The sequence below is a fragment of the Nerophis lumbriciformis genome, linkage group LG25 (assembly GCF_033978685.3).
Source record: "Nerophis lumbriciformis linkage group LG25, RoL_Nlum_v2.1, whole genome shotgun sequence".
Lineage (NCBI taxonomy): Eukaryota > Metazoa > Chordata > Actinopteri > Syngnathiformes > Syngnathidae > Nerophis > Nerophis lumbriciformis.
The window spans coordinates 1,447,501-1,474,324 of record NC_084572.2 but is presented as its reverse complement, the minus strand read 5'-3'; the positions used below and the strand labels follow the sequence as shown (position 1 = coordinate 1,474,324).

Here is a 26,824-nt window from a genome sequence, read left to right as displayed (position 1 = left end):
GACATTCAGCTCCAGAAACATGTTCAGTCCTCACAGATGTAAACAGAATAATTTTCATTCCGCTTATTCCCCATTAAATTGTCCATCAAATGTATTTTTTTATAGTTATTTCACCTTTTTTCGATAAGTACATAACTCCACATGTGTTCATTCTAGGGCTGCAACAACTAATCGATTAAAATCGATTATAAAAATAGTTGGCGATTAATTTAGTCATCGATTCGTTGGATCTATGCCATGCGCATGCGCAGAGGCAATTTTTTTTTATTTAAATTTTTTTTTTTTTTTATAAACCTTTATTTATAAACTGCAACATGTACAAACAGCTGAGAAACAATAATCAAAATAAGTATGGTGCCAGTATGCTGTTTTTTCCTTCAATAAAATACTGGAAAGGATAGAAATGTAGTTTGTCTCTTTTATCCCATTATTAATCGATTAATCGAAGTAATAATCGACAGATTAATGGATTATCAAATTAATCGTTAGTTGCAGCCCTAGTTTATTCATAGTTTTGATGTGACAATCTACAATGTAAATAGTCATGAAAATAAAGAAAACACATTGAATGAGAAGGTGTGTCCAAACTTTTGGTCTGTACTGTATACGTTACAAAATTATTGAACAAATGTCGACATTCAGCTCCAGAAACATGTTCAGTCCTCACAGATGTAAACAGAATAATTTTCATTCCGCTTATTCCCCATTAAATTGTCCATCAAATGTATTTTTTTTATAGTTATTTCACCTTTTTTCGATAAGTACATAACTCCACATGTGTTCATTCTAGGGCTGCAACAACTAATCGATTAAAATCGATTATAAAAATAGTTGGCGATTAATTTAGTCATCGATTCGTTGGATCTATGCTATGCGCATGCGCAGAGGCAATTTTTTTTATTTAACTTTTTTTTTTTATAAACCTTTATTTATAAACTGCAACATGTACAAACAGCTGAGAAACAATCATCAAAATTAAAGCTGCAAGCAGCATTGGTCGGGCCCGCGTATTTGGCAGGTGCTAGTCCTAAGTGTCCCAATACTTTTGTCCAGTTTTAGTCCTAAATGTCCCAATACTTTAGTCAAGTTGTAGTCCTAAGTGTCCCAATACTTTTGGCCAGTGTAAGTGTCCCAATACTTTTGTCCAGTGGTTGTCCTAAGTGTCCCAATACTTTTGTCTACTTTTAGTCCGAATTGTCCCAATACTTTTGTGTAGTGTACCTACCTTGTCTGCATTGTGTGGGCATGCTGGTGCTTCCTGCTTTTAAGCAGCCATCTTGAAAAAAACAGCAGCGCAGCGGGTCTTTGAAGGGTCATAAAATCAAAACCGGAGCAGGTATTAAAACGCTGTTCTGTTATTTCATACACAAGGGTTTAATCTCTCTCCTGTGTTAGTTTGAAGCCGAAACGACAAACGCGCTCAGAGGAGATAGATTTTGAAGAAAGGTGACCGGTTTTTACAAAAATTTTGTTTTGAAGGGGGAATAGCAAACTTCCTGTTGATTTTTGCTGGGGGTTGTCAATTTATGAAATGTAGGCCTAAGTGAGCCCTACATAGAGGTATGTGTTTCATGTCTCTCCGACCTTCCCAGTGGGAGTTACAGGCAGTTTTGTCATTTTTTTCTTCCGAGGAGCAGTTTTTTCTGTGTTTTATTCAAAAATTGCGGTAGAGCGCAATTTTGAGATTTGGGGTTAGGTTTTTTTTATTAGATCACAATTTCTGCTAATCCTGATGTGTGCGTTCAGTTTGGTGAGTTTTGAAGCATGTTAAGGGGGTCAAATTACAGCTCAAAGAGGCAAAAGTGACTGTTTTTAGTACTTTTTTGTCTTGAAGGGGGAATTGCCAACTTCCTGTTGATTTTAGCCCGAGAATGTACTATTATGAAATGTAGGTCTAAGTCAGACCTACATAGAGGTTTTTGTTTCATGTCTCTCCGACCTTTCTAGTGGGAGTTACAGGCAGTCTAGTTTTTTTCCCTAGGGGGCGCTAGAGCGCAATTTTGAGTTTTGTGGTTCGGTTTTTTAAAAAAAAGGCAATTTTCGCAGGTCCTGATGTGTGGGTCAAATATGGTGAGTTTTGAAGCATGTTAAGTGGGTCAAATTACAGTTTAATGTGGCGGCGGAAGAATTAAAGAATAAAGAATAAAACCTTACAAATTCAATAGGTCCTTATGTCCCATTGCATAAGGACTCCCTGTGGGAGTCTTTATGCAATGGGCCATGCGGGCCCTAATAAGTATGGTGCCAGTATGCTGTTTTTTCCTTCAATAAAATACTGGAAAGGATAGCAATGTAGTTTCTCTTTTATCCCATTATTAATCGATTAATCGAAGTAATAATCGACAGATTAATGGATTAATGAATCGTTAGTTGCAGCCAGGGCCGGCCCGTGGCATAGGCCGTATAGGCAAATGCTAAGGGCGCCGTCCATCAGGGGGCGCCACGCCAGTGCCACAAATGTTGGAGAAAAAAAAAAAAAAAAAAAAAAAATTGGTACTATTATTTCTAAATACAAAAAATAATCCCACGTTAATTAAAATGCAAAGTAAAGCCTATTTAATAGAAATATTATTTGTTACAACATTACGCCCCCACCCCCCCTCCTCCCCCCGCACGGTGCGCCCCCTCCCTTCCCGTATCATGACTCTTTTTGGACGTCACCACATCAAAAAATCAACACAAGATGTCAAAACGGCCAAAACTGTCAGGTGCCCAGGGAAGAAAAAAGAGAAAAGAAGAGGAGTAGAAAAATTATGAAATTTGTCTGTTACAGAATGTGATAGTAACCTGGCTTTTTAGCATTAAGCTAATGTTACATGATTCGGCAATTGCTAATCAATAAATAGCTAGTTCTGTTTTAACGTCGGGTTAATATTGTGGAGGGGGCTAAATTGTTATGGAAAATAATAATGTAACGTTAGGTAATTACAGTACTCCCACCTTACATTCCTCAGGGACATTTGTATTAGATCTTTTAAGCAGGTGTTTTTTGTTTACATTGTTATTGCCTTCTGGTTAGCTAATATTTGCCCTGCAGGTAATAGTCACTTTTCCACCCCTTTATATATTAGGTGTAGTTGTGAGTAAAAAAAAAAAAGGTCAAAGACAAAGCTATTCGGGTTCTTGTGAGTATATACACTTCACTGCCGATGTGGGGGGGGCGCCACCTAAAATCTTGCCTAGGGCGCCAGATTGGTTAGGGCCGGGCCTGGTTGCAGCCCTAGTTTATTCATAGTTTTGATGTGACAATCTACAATGTAAATAGTCATGAAAATAAAGAAAAGACTTTGAATGAGGAGAAGGTACAAACTTTTGGCCTGTACTGTACTTTGTATTAATATTATTCTGCTTTTTTCCTTCTCATTTTGTTAAAATGGAATACATATTTGTATTTATTTCAGTGTTTTTTTAAATTTTATTGTAAATGTTATTTTAAATGCTTTCAATTGAATTGTATGTGCATCACTATGGAAACAGTTTGGTTGTTAATAGTGATGTATAAATAAAATGGATTTTGGATGAAAATGAAGCAGGGGCCACACTTAGGACAACTGTGATTTAGGGGAATAGGCGTCTGAGAAGTGATTTCCGGTTATCGAGTCATTGCCAGCAAAATAGCGAGGTGAGTTTGACTCACCGGCGGCCGTGCCGTCACGCTGGTTCCATTCCAGTTCTGCCGCTTTGCTGAGCTCTGATTGGTTGTCTGATGGCAGCTCTGGTATGCCACTTTAGGCAGACATCAAAAACAGTAAAAAAAAATTTGGTTTGCTTTTAATGACAAACGAATTGCTACCTTTTGTCTTTGGATCTTGTTAGGTTTTCCCCTTTTGTTATGTGCTATTTCCTGGTTGTGTGATGGCAGCTCTGGTATGTCACCTCAGGCAGACTCCATCGCACCTCAGCATGATGGCGAGTAAAGGTGGGAATCTTTGGGCCATTCAGGGGCTACGATTGAATACAAATCTGTTATTGATGCGTTTTTAATGTATACTGATGCACTTTTCACTAAATAAGCATTCAGCACTTGCAACTTATAAAAACGGTGCATTCTTTTTTTTGAAATTACCGTATTTTCCGTACCATAGGGCGCAACGGATTAAAAGGCGCACTGCCGATGAGCGGGTCTAGTCAGGTCTATTTTCATAACAAAAGGCGCACCGGATTATAAGGCACATCAAAGGAGTCATATTTGTATTTTTTTTTCTAAACTTCCTTGTGGTCTACATCAGTGTTTTTCAACCTTTTTGGAGCCGAGGCACATTTTTTTCATAAAAAAAATACGGAGGCACACCACCAGCAGAAAAGGTTAAAAAAATGAAACTTAGTTTGAGTTTGTTGTTTCCTGTGTGTAATGCTTTAGTTCCTGTCTTGCGCTGTTATTTTGCTGACTTTTCCTGTTTTGTTGGTGTTCTCCTGTAGCAGCTTCACACCTTCCTTCGAGTGCTATTGCCCGCACCTGCTTTGTTTTCGCAATCAGGACTATTTAAGTTGTGTGTGTACGCTATCCTTCGTTGTGGGGACATTGTTGATTGTCATGTCATGTACGGATGTACTTTGTGGACACCGTCTTTGCTCCACACGCTGTAAGTTTTTGCTGTCGTCCAGCATTCTGTTTTTTTTTCACTTTGTAGCCAGTTCAGTTTTACTTTAGTTTTGCATAGCCATCCCTATGCTTCAGTGCCTTTTCCTAGCGGGACTTGCCTTTTAGTTAATTTTTGGTTTAAAGGGGAACATTATCACAATTTCAGAAGGGTTAAAACCATTAAAAATCAGTTCCCAGTTTTTTTCAAAATTTTACCCATCACGCAATATCCCTAAAAAAACTTCAAAGTGCCTGATTTTAACCATCGTTATATACACCCGTCCATTTTCCTGTGACGTCACATAGTGAAGCCAACACAAACAAACATGGCGGAAAGAACAGCAAGCTATAGCGACATTAGCTCGGATTCAGACTCGGATTTCAGCGGCTTAAGCGATTCAACAGATTACGCATGTATTGAAACGGATGGTTGTAGTGTGGAGGCAGGTAGCGAAAACCAAATTGAAGAAGAAACTGAAGCTATTGAGCCATATCGGTTTGAACCGTATGCAAGCGAAACCCACGAAAACGACACGGGAGAAAGCGAGGACGAATTCGGCGATCGCCTTCTAACCAACGATTGGTATGTGTTTGTTTGGCATTAAAGGAAACTAACAACTATGAACTAGGTTTACAGCATATGAAATACATTTGGCAACAACATGCACTTTGAGAGTGCAGACAGCCCAGTTTTCATCAATTAATATATTCTGTAGACATACCCTCATCCGCGCTCTTTACCTGAAAGCTGATCTGTCCAGTTTTGGAGTTGATGTCAGCAGGCCAGGGAAGCTAGGGTCGATAGCTCGCTCGTCTGCGGGAACAAACTGCCGCCATTGCTTGCCGTGCTAGCGAGGTCCTTTGTCCCTGAATTGCTCACACACTCCGGCAGATTCAATGGGGGTCTGGCGGCAGATTTCTTTGACTTTATCGTCGGAAATGCATCTGCTTTGAGTGTCGCAGGATATCCACACATTCTTGCCATCTCTGTCGTAGCATAGCTTTCGTGGGTAAAGTGTGCGGAACAAACGTCCAATTTCTTGCCACTTTGGCATCTTTGGGCCACTGGTGCAACTTGAATCCGTCCCTGTTGGTGTTGTTACACCCTCCGACAACACACCGACGAGGCATGATGTCTCCAAGGTACGGAAAACAGTCGAAAAAACGGAAAATAACAGAGCTGATTTGACTCGGTGTTTGAGAAAATGGCGGATTGCTTCCCGAAGTGACGTCATCGCTCCGAGAGCGAATAATAGAAAGGCGTTTAATTCGCCAAAATTCATCCATTTGGAGTTTGGAAATCGGTTGAAAAAAATATATGGTCTTTTTTCTGCAACATCAAGGTATATATTGACGCTTACTTAGGTCTGGTGATAATGTTCCCCTTTAAAAAATGAAACTCCACCAGGTTGTCGTGCCTTATTTTGAGTTTGTTGTTGTTTCCTGTGTGTAATGCTTTAGTTCCTGTCTTGCGCTGTTATTTTGCTGACCCTTCCTGTTTTGTTGGTGTTCTCCTGTAGCAGCTTCACGCCTTCCTTTGAGTGCTATTGCCCGCACCTGCTTTGTTTTCGCAATCAAGACTATTTAAGTTGTGTGTGTACGCTATCCTTTGTTGTGGGGACATTGTTGATTGTCATGTCATGTACGGATGTGCTTTGTGGACACCGTCTTTGCTCCACACGCTGTAAGTTTTTGCTGTCGTCCAGCATTCTGTTTTGGTTCACTTTGTAGCCAGTTCAGTTTTACTTTAGTTTTGCATAGCCATCCCTATGCTTCAGTGCCTTTTCCTAGCGGGACTTGCCTTTTAGTTAATTTTTGGTTTAAAGGGGAACATTATCACAATTTCAGAAGGGTTAAAACCATTAAAAATCAGTTCCCAGTGGCTTATTTTATTTTTCGAAGTTTTTTTCAAAATTTTACCCATCACGCAATATCCCTAAAAAAAAAAAAAGCTTCAAAGTGCCTGATTTTAACCATCGTTATATACACCCGTCCATTTTCCTGTGACGTCACATAGTGAAGCCAACACAAACAAACATGGCGGAAAGAACAGCAAGCTATAGCGACATTAGCTCGGATTCAGACTCGGATTTCAGCGGCTTAAGCGATTCAACAGATTACGCATGTATTGAAACGGATGGTTGTAGTGTGGAGGCAGGTAGCGAAAACCAAATTGAAGAAGAAACTGAAGCTATTGAGCCATATCGGTTTGAACCGTATGCAAGCGAAACCGAGGAAAACGACACGACAGCCAGCGACACGGGAGAAAGCGAGGACGAATTCGGCGATCGCCTTCTAACCAACGATTGGTATGTGTTTGTTTGGCATTAAAGGAAACTAACAACTATGAACTAGGTTTACAGCATATGAAATACATTTGGCAACAACATGCACTTTGAGAGTGCAGATAGCCCAGTTTTCATCAATTAATATATTCTGTAGACATACCCTCATCCGCGCTCTTTACCTGAAAGCTGATCTGTCCAGTTTTGGAGTTGATGTCAGCAGGCCAGGGAAGCTAGGGTCGATAGCTCGCTCGTCTGCGGGAACAAACTGCCGCCATTGCTTGCCGTGCTACCGAGGTCCTTTGTCCCTGAATTGCTCACACACTCCGGCAGATTCAATGGGGGTCTGGCGGCAGATTTCTTTGACTTTATCGTCGGAAATGCATCTGCTTTGAGTGTCGCAGGATATCCACACATTCTTGCCATCTCTGTCGTAGCATAGCTTTCGTGGGTAAAGTGTGCGGAACAAACGTCCAATTTCTTGCCACTTTGGCATCTTTGGGCCACTGGTGCAACTTGAATCCGTCCCTGTTGGTGTTGTTACACCCTCCGACAACACACCGACGAGGCATGATGTCTCCAAGGTACGGAAAACAGTCGAAAAAAACGGAAAATAACAGAGCTGATTTGACCCGGTGTTTGAGAAAATGTCGGATTGCTTCCTGATGTGACGTCACGTTGTGAAAGAAAGGCGTTTAATTCGGCAAAATTCACCCATTTAGAGTTCGGAAATCGGTTAAAAAAATATATGGTCTTTTTTTCTGCAACATCAAGGTATATATTGACGCTTGCATAGGTCTGGTGATAATGTTCCCCTTTAAAAAATGAAACTCCACCAGGTTGTCGTGCCTTATTTTGAATTTGTTGTTGTTTCCTGTGTGTAATGCTTTAGTTCCTGTCTTGCGCTGTTATTTTGCTGACCCTTCCTGTTTTGTTGGTGTTCTCCTGTAGCAGCTTCACGCCTTCCTTTGAGTGCTATTGCCCGCACCTGCTTTGTTTTCGCAATCAAGACTATTTAAGTTGTGTGTGTGTACGCTATCCTTTGTTGTGGGGACATTGTTGATTGTCATGTCATGTACGGATGTACTTTGTGGACACCGTCTTTGCTCCACACGCTGTAAGTTTTTGCTGTCGTCCAGCATTCTGTTTTGGTTCACTTTGTAGCCAGTTCGGTTTTACTTTTGTTTTGCATAGCCATCCCTATGCTTCAGTGCCTTTTCCTAGCAGGATTTGCCTATTGTTCATTTTTGGTTTAAGCGTTACATACCTTTTTACCTGCATATTGGGATCACGACAAACCATCCTCGACGTGTTCGCACTTCTACAAAGCAATGGACTACCTGCTGCCACCTATTGATATGGAGTATTACATGATTACCCTGCCAAGCTTTACACAGCACAGGCACTAGACAACGGCACATTATTTGCAGATTATAATTATTGATTTGCAAAAAATATTTTTTGGACCAATTAGGTGAAGTTGCATAATTTCTCACGGCACACCAGACAATATCTCACTGCACACTGGCTGAAAAACACTGGTCTACATAACCATGTAATGGTGGTTCTTTGGTCAAAATGTTGCATAGATGATGATTTACACATCATCTTCAAGTCGCTTTCTGACAGTCTCTTCTTAATGCGCCGTTTTGTGGGCGCTCTTATTTACGTGGTTCACTTTCGACAGCGTCTTCTCCCCGTTATCTTTGTTGTAGTGGTGTAGCGTGCAAGGACGGGAGTGGAAGAAGTGTCAAAAGATGGCGCTATCTGTTTTAATGACATTCAGTCTTTACTTCAATCAATAACGGAGCAGCATCTCCACTAGTGCAACAACAACAACAACAACGCCGGAAATGTGTCCCGTGAAAAACCGTCCGACCGCAACCCTCTAATAACTAAAGTTCCTTGTGTGAATAATGTAGAAGAATAAGAAGAAGCTTATACACTACGGCGTCTGCATGGACTATAAAAGAGGACGCACGCACATTTTCAGGACTTATGCAGATCCCAAATACAGATCAGCAGGTACCATAAGGTAAGAAAAGTTGCTTTTTGCATAATATTGCAAAAAAAAAACGCCAGATAATATGTCTTACCTTATACACACACACACCATAATAATACTCCTATGTTGAAGCACAGTACAATCCATCAAGCGGTGTGGCTTCATAGCTTACCAAAGTCCTACTAAAACCATTTTGATAGATTTTTGAGCGCCGTGTGTAATGTTCCTTGTTTTCAAAGCAACATATACAAATTTGGTGTTTACTTGAGCCATATTGCAAACTACATGTATATATTATGTGTGAGTGCCATCTACTGGTCACACTTATCCTTTCACCATGTACCAAATAAAAAAAATAGTTTCAAGGTCGGTAAGCACAACCAAAATTATTCCGTAGATTGGGCGCACCGGGGTTGAGAAAAAAAACTATTTTAAGTCAATCAATCAATGTTTATTTATATAGCCCTAAATCACAAGTGTCTCAAAGGGCTGCACAAGCCACAACGACATCCTCGGTACAGAGCCCACATAAGGGCAAGGAAAAACTCACCCCAGTGGGACGTCGATGTGAATGACTATGAGAAACCTTGGAGAGGACCGCATATGTGGGTAACCCCCCCCCCCCCCCCCCCTCTAGGGGAGACCGAAAGCAATGGATGTCGAGTGGGTCTGACATAATAGTGTGAGAGTCCAGTCCATAGTGGATCCAACATAATAGTAAGAGTCCAGTCCATAGTGGATCTAACATAATAGTGAGAGTCCAGTCCATAGTGGATCTAACATAATATTGTGAGAGTCCAGTCCATAGTGGATCTAACATAATAGTAAGAGTCCAGTCCATAGTGGATCTAACATAATAGTGAGAGTCCAGTCCATAGTGGATCTAACATAATATTGTGAGAGTCCAGTCCATAGTGGATCTAACATAATATTGTGAGAGTCCAGTCCATAGTGGATCCAACATAATAGTAAGAGTCCAGTCCATAGTGGAGCCAGCAGGACACCATCCCGAGCGGAGACGGGTCAGCAGCGCAGAGATGTTCCCAGCCGATGCACAGGCAAGCGGTCCACCCCGGGTCCCGACTCTGGACAGCCAGCACTTCATCCATGGCCACTGGACCTGTGCCCACCCCCCCTCTACAAGGGATAGAGGGGAGCAGAAGAGAGAAGAAAAGAAACGGCAGATCAACTGGTCTAACAGGGGGGCTATTTAAAGGCTAGAGTATACAAATGAGTTTTAAGATGGGACTTAAATGCTTCTACTGAGGTAGCATCTCTAATTGTTACCGGGAGGGCATTCCATAGTACTGGAGCCCCAATAGAAAACGCTCTATAGCCCGCAGACTTTTTTTGGGCTCTGGGAATCACTAATAAGCCGGAGTTCTTTGAACGCAGATTTCTTGCCGGGACATATGGTACAATGCAATCGACAAGATAGGACGGAGCTAGACCGTGTAGTATTTTATACGTAAGTAGTAAAACCTTAAAGTCGCATCTTAAGTGCACAGGAAGCCAGTGCAGGTGAGCCAGTATAGGTATATATATATATGTATATATGTATATAAAGGTATATACAGTATAGGCGTAATATGATCAAACTTTCTTGTTCTTGTCAAAAGTCTAGCAGCCGCATTTTGTACCAATTGTAGTCTTTTAATGCTAGACATAGGGAGACCCCAAAATAATACGTTACAGTAGTCGAGACGAGACGTAACGAACGCATGAATAATGATCTCAGCGTCGCTAGTGGACAAAATAGAACGAATTTTAGCGATATTACGGAGATGAAAGAAGGCCGTTTTAGTAACACTCTTAATGTGTGACTCAAAGGAGAGAGTTGTTTTAGTAACACTCTTAATGTGTGACTCAAAGGAGAGAGTTGTTTTAGTAACACTCTTAATGTGTGACTCAAAGCAGAGAGTTGTTTTAGTAACACTCTTAATGTGTGACTCAAAGGAGAGAGTTGTTTTAGTAACACTCTTAATGTGTGACTCAAAGCAGAGAGTTGTTTTAGTAACACTCTTAATGTGTGACTCAAAGGAGAGAGTTGTTTTAGTAACACTCTTAATGTGTGACTCAAAGGAGAGAGTTGTTTTAGTAACACTCTTAATGTGTGACTCAAAGGAGAGAGTTGTTTTAGTAACACTCTTAATGTGTGACTCAAAGGAGAGAGTTGTTTTAGTAACACTCTTAATGTGTGACTCAAAGGAGAGAGTTGTTTTAGTAACACTCTTAATGTGTGACTCAAAGGAGAGAGTTGTTTTAGTAACACTCTTAATGTGTGACTCAAAGGAGAGAGTTGTTTTAGTAACACTCTTAATGTGTGACTCAAAGGAGAGAGTTGTTTTAGTAACACTCTTAATGTGTGACTCAAAGCAGAGAGTTGTTTTAGTAACACTCTTAATGTGTGACTCAAAGGAGAGAGTTGTTTTAGTAACACTCTTAATGTGTGACTCAAAGGAGAGAGTTGTTTTAGTAACACTCTTAATGTGTGACTCAAAGGAGAGAGTTGTTTTAGTAACACTCTTAATGTGTGACTCAAAGGAGAGAGTTGTTTTAGTAACACTCTTAATGTGTGACTCAAAGGAGAGAGTTGTTTTAGTAACACTCTTAATGTGTGACTCAAAGGAGAGAGTTGTTTTAGTAACACTCTTAATGTGTGACTCAAAGGAGAGAGTTGTTTTAGTAACACTCTTAATGTGTGACTCAAAGGAGAGAGTTGTTTTAGTAACACTCTTAATGTGTCACTCAAAGGAGAGAGTTGTTTTAGTAACACTCTTAATGTGTGACTCAAAGGAGAGAGTTGTTTTAGTAACACTCTTAATGTGTGACTCAAAGGAGAGAGTTGTTTTAGTAACACTCTTAATGTGTGACTCAAAGGAGAGAGTTGTTTTAGTAACACTCTTAATGTGTGACTCAAAGGAGAGAGTTGTTTTAGTAACACTCTTAATGTGTGACTCAAAGGAGAGAGTTGTTTTAGTAACACTCTTAATGTGTGACTCAAAGCAGAGAGTTGTTTTAGTAACACTCTTAATGTGTGACTCAAAGGAGAGAGTTGTTTTAGTAACACTCTTAATGTGTGACTCAAAGGAGAGAGTTGTTTTAGTAACACTCTTAATGTGTGACTCAAAGGAGAGAGTTGTTTTAGTAACACTCTTAATGTGTGACTCAAAGGAGAGAGTTGTTTTAGTAACACTCTTAATGTGTGACTCAAAGGAGAGAGTTGTTTTAGTAACACTCTTAATGTGTGACTCAAAGGAGAGAGTTGTTTTAGTAACACTCTTAATGTGTGACTCAAAGGAGAGAGTTGTTTTAGTAACACTCTTAATGTGTGACTCAAAGGAGAGAGTTGTTTTAGTAACACTCTTAATGTGTCACTCAAAGGAGAGAGTTGTTTTAGTAACACTCTTAATGTGTGACTCAAAGGAGAGAGTTGTTTTAGTAACACTCTTAATGTGTGACTCAAAGGAGAGAGTTGTTTTAGTAACACTCTTAATGTGTGACTCAAAGGAGAGAGTTGTTCGGTTCATTTTCGGTACAGTAAGAAAACAACAAAATATACATTTTTTGGTTATTTATTTACCAAATTCGTAAACAATGGCTTTATCCTTTTAACATTGGGAACACTATAATAATTCTGCCCACGTTAATCAACATTAAACTGCCTCAAGTTGTTAAATAAAATGACACCTCTGAACCGGCCCCAGGGGTAGATGAGATCCGCCAGGAGTTCCTTAAGGCTCTGGATGCTGTGGGGCTGTCTTGGTTGACAAGACTCTGCAACATCGCGTGGACATCGGGGGCGGTACCTCTGGATTGGCAGACCGGGGTGGTGGTTCCTCTCTTTAAGAAGGGGAACCGGAGGGTGTGTTCTAACTATCGTGGGATCACACTCCTCAGCCTTCCTGGTAAGGTCTATTCAGGTGTACTGGAGAGGAGGCTACGCCGGATAGTCGAACCTCGGATTCAGGAGGAACAGTGTGGTTTTCGTCCTGGTCGTGGAACTGTGGACCAGCTCTATACTCTCGGCAGGGTCCTTGAGGGTGCATGGGAGTTTGCCCAACCAGTCTACATGTGTTTTGTGGACTTGGAGAAGGCATTCGACCGCGTCCCTCGGGAAGTCCTGTGGGGAGTGCTCAGAGAGTATGGGGTATCGGACTGTCTGGTTGTGGCGGTCCGCTCCCTGTATGATCAGTGTCAGAGCTTGGTCCGCATTGCCGGCAGTAAGTCGGACACGTTTCCAGTGAGGGTTGGACTCCGCCAAGGCTGCCCTTTGTCACCCATTCTGTTCTGAACTTTTATGGACAGAATTTCTAGGCGCAGTCAAGGCGTTGAGGGGATCTGGTTTGGTGGCTGCAGGATTAGGTCTCTGCTTTTTGCAGATGATGTGGTCCTGATGGCTTCATCTGGCCAGGAACTTCAGCTCTCACTGGATCGGTTCGCAGCTGAGTGTGAAGCGACTGGAATGAAAATCAGCACCTCCAAGTCCGAGTCCATGGTTCTCGCCCGGAAAAGGGTGGAGTGCCATCTCCGGGTTGGGGAGGAGATCTTGCCCCAAGTGGAGGAGTTCAAGTACCTCGGAGTCTTGTTCACGAGTGAGGGAAGAGTGGATCGTGAGATCGACAGGCGGATCGGTGCGGCGTCTTCAGTAATGCGGACGCTGTATCGATCCGTTGTGGTGAAGAAGGAGCTGAGCCGGAAGGCAAAGCTCTCAATTTACCGGTCGATCTACGTTCCCATCCTCACCTATGGTCATGAGCTTTGGGTCATGACCGAAAGGACAAGATCACGGGTACAAGCGGCCCAAATGAGTTTCCTCCGCCGGGTGGCGGGGCTCTCCCTTAGAGATAGGGTGAGAAGCTCTGTCATTCGGGGGGAGCTCAAAGTAAAGCCGCTGCTCCTCCACATGGAGAGGAGCCAGATGAGGTGGTTCGGGCATCTGGTCAGGATGTCACCCGAACGCCTCCCTAGGAAGGTGTTTCGGGCACGTCCGACCGGTAGGAGGCCGCGGGGAAGACCCAGGACACGCTGGGAAGACTATCTCTCCCGGCTGGCCTGGGAACGCCTCGGGGTCCCCCGGGAGGAGCTGGACCAAGTGGCTGGGGAGAGGGAAGTCTGGGCTTCCCTGCTTAGGCTGCTGCCCCCGCGACCCGACCTCGGATAAGCGGAAGAAGATGGATGGATGGATGGCTGGACCTCTGAACCGAACCGAAACCCTCGTACCGAAACGGTCCAATACAAATACACGTACTGTTAGGGGTGTAACGTTTACTAATCAATTTTATAATAGCCCTTGTCCGAATTGCGATGCATCTAAAGTTGATTATTTACACTTTTAATGACAAGATTGTTTTGGTTTGTTTTTAATGACTGAATACTTGTTTACCTTTTGTCTTGGATCTCGTGCTACTTTCTGCCTTCTGTTACACTATCAACCCTGGCGGCCATCACTCTGCCTTCCTGTCGCTCATCGTTTTGTAGAAACGGACGCAATCAGCCTATTGATCGGCTCTTTGTCTCTCCAGGTGTCTCCCAGGAGGCGCAGATGAGGTCAAAGGTTGCCCGCTGACCAGCGAGCAGAGCGCCAGGATGCTGACCAATGGCAAGGAGGAGGAAGTGAACACAGGTGAGCTCGTCAAAGGCGGTCACCCGATGAGTCAGATTGTCTTATTTTGATGTTTTCTGTCTCGTCCAATCAGACCCCGAGTCCATGGAGGAGGCGGAGTTTAACTGGCAGGAGTACATTGAGGAGACGGGGGCTACGGCTGCCCCCCACGCCGCCTTCAAACATGTGAGAACTTTTACATTTAAAGACGGTTGACTGAGACACAAATGAATAGAAGTCATGACATGAGTAGGAGCATTGTCAGCATAAAAAATAAATGTTACCTACTCCCTGCATTCAATATGGTTCGCTTTTTGATGGAAATGCTGCCCTGTTTTTTATGTTAGTGTCTCAGATAAACATTGTGTGTAAAAACAAACAAACAATGGAGTTCCAGCGGCTGTTGCCAAAACATAAAAAAAGTTCTTAAAATCGCAAACTTTTCACCAAAAGAAAATCAAAGGGCCACTTGGTTTTAGTGTAGGCAGATTATAAGCGGTTCTTTAGCGCCGCCCTAGTGGCTCCCTGGAGCTTTTTTAAAAATGTATGAAAATGGAAAAAGATATATACAGGTAAAAGCCAGTAAATTAGAATATTTTGAAAAACTTGATTTATTTCAGTAATTGCATTCAAAAGGTGTAACTTGTACATTATATTTATTCATTGCACACAGACTGATGCATTCAAATGTTTATTTCATTTAATTTTGATGATTTGAAGTGGCAACAAATGAAAATCCAAAATTCCGTGTGTCACAAAATTAGAATATTACTTAAGGCTAATACAAAAAAGGGATTTTTAGAAATGTTGGCCAACTGAATAGTATGAAAATGACAAATATGAGCATGTACAATACTCAATACTTGGTTGGAGCTCCTTTTGCCTCAATTACTGCGTTAATGCGGCGTGGCATGGAGTCGATGAGTTTCTGGCACTGCTCAGGTGTTATGAGAGCCCAGGTTGCTCTGATAGTGGCCTTCAACTCTTCTGCGTTTTTGGGTCTGGCATTCTGCATCTTCCTTTTCACAATACCCCACAGATTTTCTATGGGGCTAAGGTCAGGGGAGTTGGCGGGCCAATTTAGAACAGAAATACCATGGTCCGTAAACCAGGCACAGGTAGATTTTGCGCTGTGAGCAGGCGCCAAGTCCTGTTGGAACTTGAAATCTCCATCTCCATAGAGCAGGTCAGCAGCAGGAAGCATGAAGTGCTCTAAAACTTGCTGGTAGACGGCTGCGTTGACCCTGGATCTCAGGAAACAGAGTGGACCGACACCAGCAGATGACATGGCACCCCAAACCATCACTGATGGTGGAAACTTTACACTAGACTTCAGGCAACGTGGATCCTGTGCCTCTCCTGTCTTCCTCCAGACTCTGGGACCTCGATTTCCAAAGGAAATGCAAAATTTGCATGGTTGGGTGATGGTTTGGGGTGCCATGTCATCTGCTGGTGTCGGTCCACTCTGTTTCCTGAGATCCAGGGTCAACGCAGCCGTCTACCAGCAAGTTTTAGAGCACTTCATGCTTCCTGCTGCTGACCTGCTCTATGGAGATGGAGATTTCAAGTTCCAACAGGACTTGGCGCCTGCACACAGCGCAAAATCTACCCGTGCCTGGTTTACGGACCATGGTATTTCTGTTCTAAATTGGCCCGCCAACTCCCCTGACCTTAGCCCCATAGAAAATCTGTGGGGTATTGTGAAAAGGAAGATGCAGAATGCCAGACCCAAAAACGCAGAAGAGTTGAAGGCCACTATCAGAGCAACCTGGGCTCTCATAACACCTGAGCAGTGCCAGAAACTCATGGACTCCATGCCACGCCGCATTAACGCAGTAATTGAGGCAAAAGGAGCTCCAACCAAGTATTGAGTATTGTACATGCTCATATTTTTCATTTTCATACTTTTCAGTTGGCCAACATTTCTAAAAATCCCTTTTTTGTATTAGCCTTAAGTAATATTCTAATTTTGTGACACACGGAATTTTGGATTTTCATTTGTTGCCACTTCAAATCATCAAAATTAAATGAAATAAACATTTGAATGCATCAGTCTGTGTGCAATGAATAAATATAATGTACAAGTTACACCTTTTGAATGCAATTACTGAAATAAATCAAGTTTTTCAAAATATTCTAATTTACTGGCTTTTACCTGTATATTTTTTGTAGAGATGTCCGATAATGGCTTTTTTGCCGATATTCCGATATTGTCAAACTCTTAATTACCGATTCCGATATCAACCGATACCGATGTATACAGTCGTGGAATTAACACATTATTATGCCTAATTTTGTTGTGATGCCCCGCTGGATGCATTAAACAATGTAACAAGGTTTTCCAAAATAAATCAACTCAAGTTATGGAAAAAAACGCCAACATGGCACTGCCATATTTATTATTGAAGTCACAAAGTGCTTTTTTTTTTTTTAACATGCCTCAAAACAGCAGCTTGGAATTTGGGACATGCTCTCCCTGAGAGAGTATGAGGCGGTTGAGGTGGGGGGGTTTGGGTAGGGCGTAGCGGGGGTTGTATAGTGTAGCGTCCCGGAAGAGTTAGTGCTGCAAGGGGTTCTGGGTATTTGTTCTGTTGTGTTACGGTGCGGATGTTCTCCCGAAATGTGTTTGTCATTCTTGTTTGGTGTGGGTTCACAGTGTGGCGCATATTTGTAACAGTGTTAAAGTTTATACGGCCACCCTCAGTGTGACCTGTATGGCTGTTGACCAAGTATTCACTTGTGTGTGTGAAAAGCCGTAGATATTATGTGATTGGGCCGGCACGCAAAGGCAGTGCCTTTAAGGTTTATTGGCGCTCTGTACTTCTCCCTACGTCCGCGTTTTAAAAAGTCATACATTTTACTTTTTGAAACTGATACCGATAATTTCCGATATCACATTTTCACACACAATGAAATGATAACATTTTACAATAAGGCTGTAAGATAACAAAAGTGGAAAAAGTGAAGCGCTGTGTATACTTTCCGGATGCACTTTATTGTACATCCCTAGCCTGAAATGTATGTTTTTATGTTTTTAATTATTCTATTTTATTTATTTATTTATTTATTTTTTATCGTGTTCTGTTTGTGTTGTGTTGTGTTTGTTCGGTACTCGTATTATCTTTTAACCTGCCCATTGTACAGCACTTTGGCTACCCCTGTGGTCAATTTTAAATGTGCTTTATAAATAAAGTTGATTTGATTTGATTTGAAATAGAATTGTATTTTTTCTATGGAAAAATGTATTCAGTACGATTCGGTTTTCGTCAGACCTTTCTACCAATTAAAACCAAAGCACTAGTAGTGTATACTCCAAAAAAATTGTTTTGACGCATTTAAGTGAATATGGCAAATTTTTAATTTTTAATAAATTTACACATATATATAAAAAAAAAAAAAAAAAAAATTCACATTGTCATTACGGGGTATTTTATTGTCTGTATAATTTTGAGGGCTGTAAGATAACAAAATGTGGAAAAAGTGAAGCGCTGTGAATACTTTCCGGATGCACTTTATGAACATCCCTAGCCTGAAATAGAATTGTATTTTTTTTTATGGAAACATTTATTCAGTACGATTCGGTTTTCGTCAGACCTTTCTACCAATTAAAACCAAAGCACTAGTAGTGTATACTCCAAAAAAATTGTTTTGACGCATTTAAGTGAATATGGCAAATTTGTAATAAATTTACACACACATATATATATATATATATATTTAAAAAAATTCACATTGTCATTACGGGGTATTTATTGTCTGTATAGTTTTGAGGAGAAAAGTGAAATAACATTTTACAATAGGACTGGAAGATAACAAAATGTTGAAAAAGTGAAGCGCTGTGAATACTTTCCGGATGCACTTTATGAACATCCCTAGCCTGAAATAGAATTGTATTTTTTCTCTGGAAAAATGTATTCAGTACGATTCGGTTTTCGCCAGACCTTTCTACCAATTAAAACCAAAGCACTAGTAGTGTATACTCCAAAAAAATTGTTTTGACGCATTTAAGTGAATATGGCAAATTTTTAATTTTTAATAAATTTACACGTATATATAAAAAAAATAAAAAAATTCACATTGTCATTACGGGGTATTTATTGTCTGTATAGTTTTGAGGAGAAAAGTGAAATAACATTTTACAATAGGGCTGTAAGATAACAAAATGTGGAAAAAGTGAAGCGCTGTGAATACTTTCCGGATGCACTTTATGAACATCCCTAGCCTGAAATAGAATTGTATTTTTTCTATGGAAGAATGTATTCAGTACGATTCGGTTTTCGTCAGACCTTTCTACACTCTTAGAAATAAGGGTTCTAAAAGGGTTCTTCTACAAGGGCTGAGGTTCTAACTGGAACCATTTGCTTCTGAAAAACCCTTTCCCGAAGAAAGGGTTTTTCAAGGGCTCTTGGTAACGCTAATGGTTCCAGTAAGAACCATTTTGATCCAGAGAACCCTTTAAAACCCCTTTTCTGAATAATTGGTTTTAAAAGGGTTCTCACTAACACTAAGGGTTCCAGTAAGAACTATTTTGATCCAGAGAACCGTTTTTTGGAAGAAAGAGTTCTTCAGGGATTGTTGAAAGCATGGGTAAGATCCTGTGTCACCAGGGACATACTTCCTGATAACATTTGCCAATAATGGTGCCTATCTTTAAATAAATGTTTTTCTCATTAAAATGTTTTGAATGTTTGTTCAATGTCAACATGATAAATGACCACAATATAATAGGAACTAAACTGATCTGTAGAATACAATATGGTTCTTTATAGAACCCTCAGAAGACAAGACGGTTATCGGTGAAAACCTTTGAAAAGGGATGTTTTTAGAACCCCCTGTGTCAGGTCTAGATGAAACCCTTGAAACATGATAGAGTTCTTTGTGGAACTCCCTGTGTGAGTGCTAGATGAAACCCTTGAAACATGAAAGGGTTCTTAGTGGAACTCCCTGCATAGGTTCTAGATGAAACCCTTGACAAACGAAAGGGTTCCTAGTGGAACTCCCTGTGTGGGTTCTAGATGAAACCCTTGAAATACGAAAGGGTTCTTAGTGGAACTCCCTGCGTGGGTTCTAGATGAAAGTCTTGAAATACAAAAGGGTTCTTAGTGGAACTCCCTGTGTGGGTTCTAGATGAAACCCTTGAAATACGAAAGGGTTCTTAGTGGAACTCCCTGCGTGGGTTCTAGATGAAACCATTGACAAACGAAAGGGTTCTTAGTGGAACTCCCTGTGTGGGTTCTAGATGAAACCCTTGAAATATGAAAGGGTTCTTAGTGGAACTCCCTGCATGGGTTCTAGATGAAAGTCTTGAAATACAAAAGGGTTCTTAGTGGAACTCCCTGTGTGGGTTCTAGATGAAACCCTTGAAATACGAAAGGGTTCTTAGTGGAACTCCCTGCGTGGGTTCTAGATGAAAGTCTTGAAATACAAAAGGGTTCTTAGTGGAACTCCCTGTGTGGGTTCTAGATGAAACCCTTGAAATACGAAAGGGTTCTTAGTGGAACTCCCTGCGTGGGTTCTAGATGAAAGTCTTGAAATACAAAAGGGTTCTTAGTGGAACTCCCTGTGTGGGTTCTAGATGAAACCCTTGAAATACGAAAGGGTTCTTAGTGGAACTCCCTGCGTAGGTTCTAGAAGAAAGTCTTGAAATACAAAAGGGTTCTTAGTGGAACTCCCTGTGTGGGTTCTAGATGAAACCCTTGAAATACGAAAGGGTTCTTAGTGGAACTCCCTGCGTAGGTTCTAGAAGAAAGTCTTGAAATACAAAAGGGTTCTTAGTGGAACTCCCTGTGTGGGTTCTAGATGAAACCCTTGAAATACGAAAGGGTTCTTAGTGGAACTCCCTGCGTGGGTTCTTTGTAGAACCTCTCATGGGGTTTCTGGGTGGAACCTTACACACACAGTTCTAGGTAGAACCCTCCAAAAAGGTTCCAGGTGGAACCTTTATAAAAAGGTTCTACCTGGAGCCAAAAAGGGTTCTCCTATGAGGACGAGCCGAAGAACCATATATGGTTCTACTTAGCACTTTTATTTCTAAGAGTGTACCAATTAAAACCAAAGCACTAGTAGTGTATACTCCCAAAAAATTGTTTTGACGCATTTAAGTGAATATGGCACATTTTTAATTTTTAATAAATTTACACGTATATATAAAAAAAATAAAAAATTCACATTGTCATTACGGGGTATTTATTGTCTGTATAATTTTGAGGAGAAAAGTTAAATAACATTTTACAATAGGGCTGTAAGATAACATGTGGAAAAAGTGAAGCGCTGTGAATACTTTCCGGATGCACTTTATGTACATCCCTAGCCTGAAATAGAATTGTATTTTTTTTTATGGAAAAATTTATTCAGTACGATTCGGTTTTCGTCAGACCTTTCTACCAATTAAAACCAAAGCACTAGTAGTGTATACTCCAAAAAAATTGTTTTGACGCATTTAAGTGAATATGGCAAATTTGTAATAAATTTACACACACACACACATATATATATATATATATATATATATATATATATATATATATATATATATATATATATATATATATATATATATATATATATATGTCTTAATAAGGTTATCCAAAAAATAGTGCTCGATACCGTAGTAGAGCGCAATATATGTATGTGTGGGAAAAAAATTACAAGACTATTTCATCTCTACAGGCCTGTTTCATGAGGGGGGTACCCTCAATCATCAGGAGATTTTAATGGGAACATTCGCATACCATGGTTTATATAGGGCGCAGAGTGGGTGGGTACAGGCTGGCCTAGGGGCGTGGTGATTGGCTCATGTGTTACCTAGGAGGTGTTTCCGTCTGTGGCGGCATGTTGTTACAATTTCGCTGCGCTTGTTGAGGGATGACAGGTCTGGACGGTAAATAATAAACAGTTTCTCTTTCAAGCATAGGTTGCATCTTTTATTACCACTATTGTAAGGTGTGCTGGATGCAAGAATTTGCCATGTTATTGAATATTCAACATTATTGTCTTTGAGGTCCCAAATGTGTTTGCTGAGTTCTGTGGTATTTCGCAGGTTTTTGTTCCTGAAAGAAGCCTTGTGATTGTTCCATCTGGTTTTGAATTCTCCCTCGGTTAATCCTACATATGTGTCGGATGTGTTAATGTCCTTGCGTGTTACCTTAGATTGGTAGACAACTGATGTTTGTAAGCACCCCCCGTTGAGAGGGCAATCAGGTTTCTTTCGACAGTTACATCCTTTGTTGGTTTTGGAGTCGCTCTGTCTGGGGGCCGACGGCTCATTTGCAATTGTTTTGTTGTGGTTTGAGATGATTTGTCGTATATTGTTCATGCAGCTGTAGCTCAATTTAATGTTGTTCTTGTTGAATACTTTTCTTAGGGTGTTGTCTTTGGGAAAGTGTTTGTCAATCAGATTGAGGAATTTGTGTCCAATGTTCGTTGAGACGTTTTTGCTGTATGGGGGGTTGTACCAGATGATGTCGTTTCGTTTTCTAAAATTTTAAATTTTTAATAAATTTACACGTATATATAAAAAAAATAAAAAATTCACATTGTCATTACGGGGTATTTATTGTCTGTATAGTTTTGAGGAGAAAAGTTAAATAACATTTTACAATAGGGCTGTAAGATAACATGTGGAAAAAGTGAAGCGCTGTGAATACTTTCCGGATGCACTTTATGAACATCCCTAGCCTGAAATAGAATTGTATTTTTTCTATGGAAGAATGTATTCAGTACGATTCGGTTTTTGTCAGACCTTTCTACCAATTAAAACCAAAGCACTAGTAGTTAATACTCCCAAAAAATTGTTTTGACTCATTTAAGTGAATATGGCAAATTTTTAATAAATTTACACACACACATATATATATATATATATATATATATATATATATATATATATATATATATATATATATATATATATATATATAAAAAAATTGACATTGTCATTACGGGGTATTTATTGTCTGTATAGTTTTGAGGAGAAAAGTGAAATAACATTTTACAATAGGGCTGTAAGATAACAAAATGTGGAAAAAGTGAAGCGCTGTGAATACTTTCCGGATGCACTTTATGAACATCCCTAGCCTGAAATTGAATTGTATTTTTTTTATGGAAAAATGTATTCAGTACGATTCGGTTTTCGTCAGACCTTTCTACCAATTAAAACCGAAGCACTAGTAGTGTATACTCCAAAAAAATTGTTTTGACGCATTTAAGTGAATATGGCTAATTTTTAATAAATTTACACGTATATATAAAAAAAATAAAAAATTGACATTGTCATTACGGGGTATTTATTGTCTGTATAATTTTGAGGAGAAAAGTGAAATAACATTTTACAATAGGGCCGTAAGATAACAAAATGTTGAAAAAGTGAAGCGCTGTGAATACTTTCCGGATGCACTTTATGAACATCCCTAGCCTGAAATAGAATTGTATTTTTTCTCTGGAAAAATGTATTCAGTACGATTCGGTTTTCGTCAGACCTTTCTACCAATTAAAACCAAAGCACTAGTAGTGTATACTCCAAAAAAAAAAAAAAAAAAAAAAAAAAAAAGTGACTCGGCCTAGTTGTGGCATTTAAGTGAAGATGGCAGCTTGGTGTGAGAGTGCAGGATCCAGTGGGACAAACTGTGTCGCTTTGGCAAGTGGAAGCAGACTCGGAATGATGTGATTCACTAAAGTGCAGCACTCATCATTTCTGCTCGCTTGCAAAGAGAAACTGATTTCTCTTGGGCCCTCACACTCACACACACACACACACACACACACACACACACACAGTGTTACATAAGCACAGTGATATAGTACATTTGCATTGTTGCAGCAGGAAGTCACATGGGCGCTCGTATTGTGTTGATTTCTAAGATGCTGCCTTTTCCCATTTTTCACTCTTGGTGTGCGAGCGCTAAATGTGAACATCCTGTTGGCCCTGAAGCCTTTTTCAGAAATGTGTAGATACAATGTGCCTCCAGTCTTGTTGGTTTAAGGCGGGGGTCAGCAACCCGCGGCTCTAGAGCCGCATGTGGCTCTTTAGCGCCGCTCTAGTGGCTCCCTGGATCTCTTTCAGAGATGTGAGAATGGAAATAGATGAAGAAAAAAATGTGTTTTTTGTTTTAATTAGAGATGTCCGATAATATCGGCCGATAAATGCGTTAAAATGTAAAATCGGAAATTATCGGTATGTTTTTTTTTTAAAATTATCGGTATCGTTTTTATATATATTTTTATTTGTATTTGTATTAAATCAACATAAAAAACACAAGATGCACTTACAATTAGTGCACCAACCCAAAAAACCTCCCTCCCCCATTTACACTCATTCAAACAAAAGGGTTGTTTCTTTCTGTTATTAATATTGTGGTAGGTTCCTACATTATATATCAATATATATCAATACAGTCCGTAAGGGATACAGTCCGTAAGCACACATGATTGCTCCACTAATAGTACTAACCTTTAACACTTCATTTGACTCATTTTCATTAATTACTAGTTTCTATGTAACTGTTTTTATTTTGTTTTACTTTATTTTTTATTCAAGAATTTTTTTTAAATTTATTTATCTTATTATTTTTTTTTTTTAAAGTACCTTATCTTCACCATACCTGGTTGTCCAAATTAGACATAATAATGTGTTAATTCCACGACTGCATATATTGGTTGGTATCGGTAATTAAAGAGTTGGACAATATCGGAATATCGGATATCGGCAAAAAGCCATTATCGGACATCCCTAGTTTTAATATATTTTGTGTAGGAGGACAAACATGACACAAACCTTCCTAATTTTTATAAATCCCACTGTTTATATTAAACATGCTTCACTGATGAGTATTTGGCAAGCGCCCTTTTGTCCTACTAATTTCAATGATCCTTGAACTCACCGTCGTTTGTTTACATGTACAACTTTCTCCGATGCTGCCACAGAAATACGTTTTATGCCACTCCTTTTTTGTCCGCCAAACATTTTATACTGTGCGTGATTGCCCAAAGGTCAGCTTTTGTTGATGTTATTGATTTGCTGGAGTGCTCATCAGGTACATTTGGTCAATCCATGACTACAAGCTAATCGATGCTAACATGCCATTTAGGCTAGCTGTATGTACATATTGCATCATCATGCCTCGTTTGTAGCTATATTTCAGTTCATTTCAATTCCTTTATTTATGTCCTCGGTGTATTTAATTTATATTTGCATGTATCGTTACATGCGATGAGGTGGCGACTTGTCCAGGGTGTACAACACCTTCCGCCCGATTGTAGCTGAGATAGGCTCCAGCGCCCCCGAAGGGAATAAGCGGTAGAAAATGGATGGATGACACATTATCTGTATTTAATATTAGCTGCATTTGTGATAGTTGTTTGTGTGCCATGTTGTTCCAGACCACAGCAAACGTTACCCAGCTTGCAAAGATTGTAATAAACCCATTAGAAGAAGACAGCCTGCCGTTTCCTTAAATTTGGACTCTCACATCTATACCTTTGACCATTCTGAGCCAGTAGTTATCTCATCCTGTGAGAAGCCTCCATTTTACTAATGATTTGCAATGTTGCAAAAATGTGTCGAATAAAAATTAAAATACAACATTTCTGTCAACGAAGATTTGCGTCAGCCTTTGATAGTAGGCTAATATAGCTAATACATATACTTACATCATGTGTTGTCTTTTAACACTTATATAAGACTTTTAAAGTCATTTTGATAGTAGGCTAATATAGACACTTACATCATGTGTTGCCTTCATTATAACACTTATATAAGACTTTTAAAGTCATTTTGATAGTAGGCTAATATAGACACATGTGTTGCCTTCATTTTAACACTTATGAAGTGAAGTGAATTATATTTATATAGCGCTTTTCTCAAGTGACTCAAAGCGCTTTACATTGTGAAAGCCAATATCTAAGTTCCATTTAAAGCAGTGTGGGTGGCACTGGGAGCAGGTGGGTAAAGTGTCTTGCCCAAGGACACAACGGCAGTCACTAGGATGGCGGAAGCGGGGATGGAACGTGCAACCCTCAAGTTGCTGGCACGGCCGCTCTACCAACCGAGCTATACCGCCCCATATAAGACTTTTAAAGTTATTTTGATAGTAGGCTAATATAGACGCTTACATCATGTGTTGCCTTCATTATAACACTTATATAAGACTTAAAGTCATTTTGATAGTAGGCTAATATAACTAATATAAACACTTACATCATGCGTTGCCTTCATAATAACACTTAATTAAGACTTTTAAAGTCATTTTGATAGTAGGCTAATATAGCTAATATAAACACATGTGTTGCCTTCATTATAACACTTTTATAAGACTTTTAAAGTCATTTTAATAGTAGGCTATTATAGTTAATATAGACGCTTACAACATGTGTTGTCTTCATTATAACACTTAAATAAGACTTTTAAAGTCATTTTGATAGTAGGCTAATATAGACACTTACATTGTGTTGCCTTCATTATAACACTTTTATAAGACTTTTAAAGTCATTTTGATAGTAGGCTAATATAGACACTTACATCATGTGTTGCCTTCATTATAACACTTATATAAGACTTTTAAAGTCATTTTGATAGTAGGCTTATATAGCTAATATCAGAGGTGGGTAGTAACGCGCTACATTTACTCCGTTACATCTACTTGAGTGACTTTTGGGATAAATTGTACTTCTAAGAGTAGTTTTAATGCAACATACTTTTACTTTTACTTGAGTATATTTATAGAGAAGAAACGCTACTTTTACTCCGCTACTTTTATCTACATTCAGCTCGCTACTCGCTACTAATTTTTATCGATCTGTTAATGCACGCTTTGTTTGTTTTGGTCTGTCAGACAGACCTTCATAGTGCCTGCGTTTCAACAAATACAGTCACTGGTGACGTTCACTCCGTTCCACCAATCAGATGCAGTCACTGGTGACGTTGGACCAATCAAACAGAGCCAGGCGGTCACATGACCTGACTTAAACAAGTTGAAAAACTTATTGGGGTGTTACCATTTAGTGGTCAATTGTACGGAATATGTACTGTACTGTGCAATCTAATAATAAAAGTTCCAATCAATCAATCAAAAGTGTGAAGGAAAAAAGACCATTTTTTATTTCAATCGTACATCCCGTCAAAAGCCTAAAGACTGACTGCACAGTTCCTGTCTTCACAATAAAAGTGCCGCTCCATCGCGCCTGCGCTTTCTAAATAAGAGTCTCCGAAAGCCAGCGCAAACAAGCTAGCAAGCTACGGAGTTTGCCGCCAATGTATTTCTTGTAAAGTGTATAAAAACGAATATGGAAGCTGGACAAATAAGATGCCAAAAACCAACCACTTTCATGTGGTATTAGACAGAAAGGAGGAA

At 39.8% G+C, this 26,824-nt stretch overlaps 1 protein-coding gene across 4 annotated transcripts in view; it reads left to right on the top strand.

Moving 5' to 3' along the window:
* The window catches only part of sfmbt2 (Scm like with four mbt domains 2), a 121,855-nt gene that overhangs the window by 26,530 nt on the left and 68,501 nt on the right, over positions 1-26,824 (top strand). For all 4 annotated transcript variants that reach the window (XM_061983538.2, XM_061983539.2, XM_061983540.2 and 1 more), the window contains 2 exons: positions 14,398-14,498; positions 14,572-14,663. In XM_061983538.2, coding sequence (XP_061839522.1) covers positions 14,462-14,498; positions 14,572-14,663 — 129 coding nt within the window. In that variant the 5' untranslated portion in view covers positions 14,398-14,461. The remainder of the gene's footprint in view (positions 1-14,397; positions 14,499-14,571; positions 14,664-26,824) is intronic.